Source organism: Rhodamnia argentea, chromosome 7 (genome assembly GCF_020921035.1).
Source record: "Rhodamnia argentea isolate NSW1041297 chromosome 7, ASM2092103v1, whole genome shotgun sequence".
NCBI classification, from domain to species: Eukaryota; Viridiplantae; Streptophyta; class Magnoliopsida; order Myrtales; family Myrtaceae; genus Rhodamnia; species Rhodamnia argentea.
This window is the reverse complement of record NC_063156.1, coordinates 23,646,401-23,653,286: the sequence shown is the minus strand read 5'-3', so window position 1 is coordinate 23,653,286 and position 6,886 is coordinate 23,646,401. Positions and strand designations below refer to the sequence as shown.

Here is a 6,886-nt window from a genome sequence, read left to right as displayed (position 1 = left end):
GTGGGCCGTTGCCGTGTCCGTGTTCTATTTATTGGGCCGCAGCCTGATTTTGGTGCGTGATATTGTTGTTGCACAATAAAAAAAAAATCAAAATTTTTTTTTTCAAAAAATATTGTTATTTTCCGGATAATTCATTTTCCTCGAAACAAACGAGGCATTTGCTGTACTTTTCATTTCGGGCTGCAGCAGTGGTCTCTAGGCGGGATTTATATTGGACCCAAGATCGGGCCTTAGATGTGACTCTCGACCATCCGTCTTATCATAATCGCATATAATTCTTCGAGCATGAACGGGCTTAAGTCGGAGAGGGGCCCTTCACAAATTCCCTCGATATCAATTTTTTGTGTTTTTTTTTTAATTTAAAACTTTGCTTAAAAGCATCAAGATACTGCAAAACAAACTTCTCTCCGAATATATCCCATTCACTTGATGACGTGTGCCGGGACTCGAAACTGTTTACATTGGGCCAATGAGGTAAATGTCAAAGTCTTTCCATTTAATAAATAATTATATATATATATATATATATATTCTTTTTTCCTTGATAGGAGTATTTTTTTTTAGTCAACCATCAATTATTGCGTCATTAACTCACTTTGTCATCGTCACCCACGGTCGGTGCTCGTAAAGTTGATCAATGCATTGCCCAACCACTGCGAAATCCGTAGGAGAAAAGTATCGCATTTCATCAGTTGTAGTTGGATTGCTCTAGTCGATCTCTGACTCGAAATGAAGCTGCTGATTCCTCATGGCGAACCACTACTTTGACTAGAAGTTACTAGCTAGGACATTGACCTCGAGTATGCACAGCGACCCAAAACCCTGAATTTCCCTTCTCTTAGAGGGTGATCGCGGATGTAAATTCAGCTCTAAACTTTCTAATTTTGTCAATTGAGTTTTAGACCCTTGCGCAAAATAATAAGTAGCTTTAGCAAATTGAGTCACTGGTGTCGGCTCTTCTCCAAGCATATGACGATGTGCTGACTTGACCATGGAACCCCTGCAGCTGAGCCATGCCTACTTCTCCAGAGTGATTTGTGTATGATTTGAAAGCATTTATTCTCATCACCTAAAGATGAGGACTGAGTCGGTTACGTACCTCAGATACAACCTGTTAATTGAATATCGTGCTACTAAATAAGTTGACAAACTACATGTTTAAAAACAAGTTTCATAGATGAAATTTGATTTACTCACTAGTTTTGTAGGAAGGCCTAATATTCGAGCTATTATATCTTTAGCTGCATATAATTTAGTCGGGCATCAGCTAACAGATTTGTCTTTATTCAGACACGGAAGTATGTACTCATGTCTATGGTATTTAAATGCAGAAACTCCAATACCATTAAATTTAGTGATGCTGTATTGGAATTTTTCGCTTATTGATGTAGGGCTCTGTGTCTTTTTTTGTTGGGCAGTGCTGACCGGACCCATTTGAAACGGAAGCTAGATCTTGAATTCCAGCATCCGGAATGAAACTTCATTGCTTTGCACGACTCTCTTAAGTTTATGCACGCTGAGTTCTGCACAAGCATTAATGAGGCTTGCGGTTATTCCCTTGAGGTAATTTGAGTATCGGAAAGTTTCATTGTTCTGTGAGGAAATGTGCTCGCCTTTTGCATATATCATGAGACTGAAGAGGGTGCTACTTTGGTTGAATTTGGAAGTCAATCATTTATCTAGGCTTGAAATTGGGGAGGAAATAATTATATGAAAAGGAGGGAAAAGTAAAAGGTAACATCCTCCTTTCTAGTTGACAGAGAACTTGTACACTAGGTCGTAGAAGGCCGACATTTTTGGAGGCATTTTTCTTCTTTTATTCCAAGCTGATGCTTTTGAGTGGTTTACTTGCACCTCTAATTATTGTGCCCGATTCTAATTCTATGATCAGTGTTCTTTTGGTTGCTTTTGATGGAGGATTAAGACTGGAGAATGCTGTAGGCCGATCCATCCTGTTTATTGTATGTATACTGTAGAGTAGCTATCACATGGATACTCTTCGCATTTTTCAATTAAATGGGCTTGATTATGCAATTTTAGACCATTGATGTGGAAATTTCATGATGTATTGTTCGGAAAACAGTTTAAGTGATCTTGTTATCTTCCAGTTAATATATTTTGTGGCTCTGTTTTGGTTTCTGACTCTGTCCTGTGCATAGAACTGAATGAGCTTGGCTTTTTTATATACACAGCTCTGATATTGAGTAGTCGTTTCTTTTGGACTAAGAATTTTCCTAAATAAGCATGGACAATGCCGTCCGCATCTCAAACTTAGCGAGTACATTGGCACTTGCTTAGCTTGTGTAATGTTAAGAATTAAAGTAGCTCTCTAGAAAGAGATTAAGGCGGCTCAAATTACTCCATTTGAGATTTCAATGAGTAAGCTGCACCAACATTCGAATCAAAATCAAAATTGATGTTATTCAGATGGTAGAAAGTTACAATGGCATCATCCTACTCTCCATTCGTTCTGTTCACACTTCACACCTGCCTTAGGTCAGCTTACACACGCCGGCTCTTCCTTACTTTGGACCATCACTTGGGGCATTGAACTGCACTAGTTACTGCAATCCTGCATTTTCTTCCGCAATTCTTTGAGTACAGCATTCAGCATAACATTTTGCTCTTTGCTTTCTCGATCTTCACATATTCCGAGTTTTTCTACCTAAAACTAGATTCTTCCTTATGACACTGTGTCTATGGGGATGGTGGAGTCATGCACTCTCTCAGCTGCCTTCTTTGCCTGCAAAAGCAGAAAATCTTTAGTATGAACAAGGTGAGTGATTTCTTCTCTATTAATGTAAAAGGGTCTAACCTCTTGGTCCCAGTTAGTACGTAGAAAGATGCAGAAAAGACAGAACACTTGCACCACTAGCGCGCAGATAATTCCTAGCCAGAGACCCTGCAGCAGGAGAAAATATTCAGCGGGTTGTAATAGAGATGGCCACAGGCCGGTTTGGGCCCGGAACCGGCCCATGGAATAACCGGAACTAGAACCGGAACCTCTGGTCCATGAACCGAAACCGGCGGTTCACGGCCCGTGGCCATGTCTAGGTTGTAATCACCGTTCCTAGAAAGTTAGGGCAGGCAACGATTCTGATTCTCCGATTTTATTTTTCGGGATAAAAAAGGATGAGAAACATGTTTAGTAACGTAAATAATTCTGATTCTGATTTTGTTCTCGAGAATAGTTTTAGGCAAAAAAAGAATAAAAAAAAAAGTTGATTTTGAAAAAAAAAGAATCACTTTTCAGAAACATAAAATAGCATGAAGCCTCATATTTTTCATTTTTTCCTTTTAGTTTTCTCATCGCTTTCTCTCGATTTAAAATAGAAATTTTTATTAGTTATCAAAAGCGTTTTGCTTCTTTAAAACTCATTCATAGGACAGAATCAGAAAAAATCAATTCTAATCAGAATCATATTTTTGGATTAGGACTATTCGTATCATTTCAACGTAAAATCGAGGAATATGAAAAGTATAAGACCGAAGAGTTTCACCTTTCCACCGACATGGAGAATAAAACCTAGCAGTATTGCAGATGGAATGCCAACCAAGTAATAAGACCCCAGGTTGACAAAGGCCCCAATCTTTTGCCAACCGCATCCTCTAGCAGTTCCTGAAGAAGAGCGAGGGCGAAACACAAGTAACTGTCACTAGTTTGGAGCATGAGCTTCGATTTCATGGCATCTACGAGGAACAGAATCGGACCGGATCAAAAACACGCCAATCGTGTAAAACAACTAAAGCAACCTGAAAGGACGCATTGGAGTCCATCCAAGAAGTTCGAAGCTGATAGAATCGGCATCATGACGGCTACATAATCGACCACCTCTGTCTCGTCGCTGTAAGCATAGCCCCACACATTGCGTATCGAGATCAAGACTATTCCGACCAGAATTCCTTCGGTTACGGCCGTGGAGAGGACCACATACACTGCCAAACGCGCAGCCAGAGGCTTCCCAGCCCCGAGTTCATTTGAAACGCGAGTGCTGGATAGATTGACGACCAGGGAACACGTGAAACTCCATTGCCACACCAATTTGGTCTTAATATTCATATGAATATGTCATACAATGTACGCAGTTTGGCATGCTTACCTCACAGCGCAGCTGAGTCCGAAAGGGATCATCCAAACTGTCGCGGCGGTGTTGAGACTGAGAATGTAAACATTGGGAGGTCATATACATACTACAAACTAAAGTGTGCATCAAATGCGCCTCATCCTGAACTACTTCACGAAAGACTAACGCCGAGCTCGAGATTAACCTGATAGAAAGCACCGAAGTTTCCAATGTCGGGTCCGGGAGAAGTCCCGAGAGGAGCACCATCATCCCGAATGACCACATCACCAAGCTGCAGCAACAAAGAAGATCATGCATATCATCGGTTTTATCAGGATCGCGAGAGAGATGAAGGGTTCTGAGATGTTTTTACCAGACCATAACCGCGGAAGGAATGGAAAGTCTAAGGAATCTGAGAATGTCGTGAAAGGCTTCCTTCGAGAACCCGGTCCAAGTCTTGGAGCACAAAGAAGAGAACTTCACGTAAGGCGCCAACAGCAACACGTTCAACCAATACGATATCGAATTCGCCAAGGCAGCTCCTCTGCTTCCGAGGCCGGTTTTCATGACCAGAACCCAACAGAAGAAGATATGCAGTAATGTAACAATTCCCGAGCTCAGCACCATAGGGAGGACTATGTTCTGAGTCTGCAAGAACTTGACCAGGCATTGAAGAAGGCCGTAAGCAAAGAGGGACGGGATCATGTATCGGGCGTACTTTCCCGCTTCCACCGCTATGTCTGATTGTTGGCCGACTGCTTCTAGTATGATTCTCGTGTTTGCCCAGATGCAAGCAAGAGGTATGCTCACTAGTAGAAGGATGAACATAGCTCTCTGCATGTGAATTCCAAGCATATGAAACTGCCTAGCCCCGTATGATTGGCCGCAGAACGTATCCAATGCGCTGGCCATTCCCATCTAGTTAAAGAGGATTGACAGAAGAAAAATCAGAACTTCACAAGAGAAGACTGACATATGCTCTTCAGAGTTTAGTCACTGTTGTTTAAATTGGATAAATCTGTGGTAGAACTGAAATTCAACTCCGGTATCAGTAGCATCTCCAGTGCAGCACTAACAAAATATGGCTAGCCGAGCCAAATTATGGGCACCAGTTCTATTTTATTCCGGTTAGATAGCAAGCGAGACAGTAATTTCATCATCTTCATCGTTTGTTGCCTCTCCAAAATGAGCAATTCTCAAACAAAGTCTGTCGATCTAGTACTGATGAAAAACTGCAGGTGAATACGGGCGGCAAATACAGGATTAAAAAGGGTAACATCTACCAAATCTGCTACAAGAAAACGAAGAAACAGATTGATCGTGGACAAGAGCATCCATTACAAACATATAGCATCGTCTCAGCTCAAGTTACGAGCATGGATTTATGAGAACATCAACTAAGCCAAAACCAGAAATAAAATCTCTTTGTTATGGAATTCGAATTGAAGTAAGAGCAACGCTAATACAGCGATCTCTCGAGCTCACCAGTAAGCTGAAACCGGTGACGGTGGCGAAGGAGGTGGCCATGGAAGCGCCGGAGAGAGGCAGCTCGCCAAGATGGCCAACGAACATGAGAGAGATCATCTGCAAGCTGTAGAGCAACAAGCTCACCGATATGAGCGGACCGGCAAGCCATAGCTGCTTCTTTATCTCTACAGGAACCTCGCTCCTCCACCTGACAACACCCTTCTCTTCCTCTCTCTCGTTCGAAGCCAATGATCTCGCAAAACCATCCTCACCACACGGCTCTATCAGTGGCGAGCTCAGGCTTGTCTCTTGTCCTCCTCTCTCCATGGTTGCTTATAGAGAGAGAGATGGAGCGCAGGAATTTGCGAGGCTGCGGCGGGTATTTAAGCATGCGGCGAGACTTGTTTGTCTCTGTCTTGTTGCGGGAAACGACGAAGTTCTTTCTTGCACGGGCTTCAGTGTGTCAGCCATTGATTTGCGGCTTCCTTTGTGCCCATTCAACAGGAGATTCCAGTGGAAATTTTTAAGACTTCGGGTTAGATTAGGAGGTCAAGTGGCGAGGAAGTGTGATTCATGAAAGGCAAGCAAAACAAAGAGGAAAGACAAGAGCATGTGGTCATCAGTCTCTCTTGTCATTTTCCGACCTGTACATGGTCCGGGTCTTCTGACCGATGAGCGTTTCTAATTTCTGTGACTAAAACGATACAAGCTCCGAAGAAGCGCACCGCAACCAGAAGCCGACTGACGTGGCGTTTGTCCACTTACAGTTCTAGTACCCATCATTCCCCTTCTAGTCAAATATTAGGGATGATTGGTTCCCAATCCAGTTCGGTCGCACCTAAAAATCGAGAATCCAACCAGAAAGCCAATCTCAGTGACGACATTATTATCGCCGATGAAAAGTTGGCAAACGTGCGTACGACCCTCTGATAGAACTACGAGCTAACTATATAGGTTGAAAAGGAGCTAGTCTCTAACAAAGGTACTTTTGAGTTCCTCCTTGGAACCTTGAACTGGATCGAAAATCAGCGGTTTCAATTTTATGTAATTGGAATTGGCCCAGGCTATTTCAGATTTGATCGGTCCATCTTGTTCACCCTCATCAAATATAATTATAACGTGCTCCGGGTCATTAGTACAATAATATGGCAACTGGCAACGTAATACAAACTACAATCATAATTTTTTTTAAAATTTATGAGTTGCTATAGTTCATTAGAAAAGTCCACCGTTCAAACAGTAACAAAACTACTTGTGAATTTCTAAGCAAAGGAAAGACCAAGTAGTAAATACCGAGTAGGCGGGTCCGCTTGAATTGAGCTAACAGGATTACTGAACTAGTCATATGTGTCCGT

General features: G+C 42.2%; 1 protein-coding gene across 1 annotated transcript; it reads right to left on the bottom strand.

The window, feature by feature from the left end:
* Positions 1-2,623: 2,623 nt before the first annotated feature.
* On the bottom strand, positions 2,624-5,979 carry LOC115733739 (protein DETOXIFICATION 16-like). The gene is made up of 8 exons (XM_048283223.1): positions 5,550-5,979; positions 4,438-4,982; positions 4,270-4,356; positions 4,101-4,157; positions 3,754-3,992; positions 3,501-3,619; positions 2,816-2,902; positions 2,624-2,743 (listed from the first exon to the last, which is right to left on the bottom strand). The coding sequence occupies exons 1-8, from the start codon at positions 5,856-5,858 to the stop codon at positions 2,684-2,686; spliced, it is 1,503 nt and encodes a 500-aa protein (XP_048139180.1). The 5' UTR covers positions 5,859-5,979; the 3' UTR covers positions 2,624-2,683.
* Between the last annotated feature and the right edge of the window lie 907 nt (positions 5,980-6,886).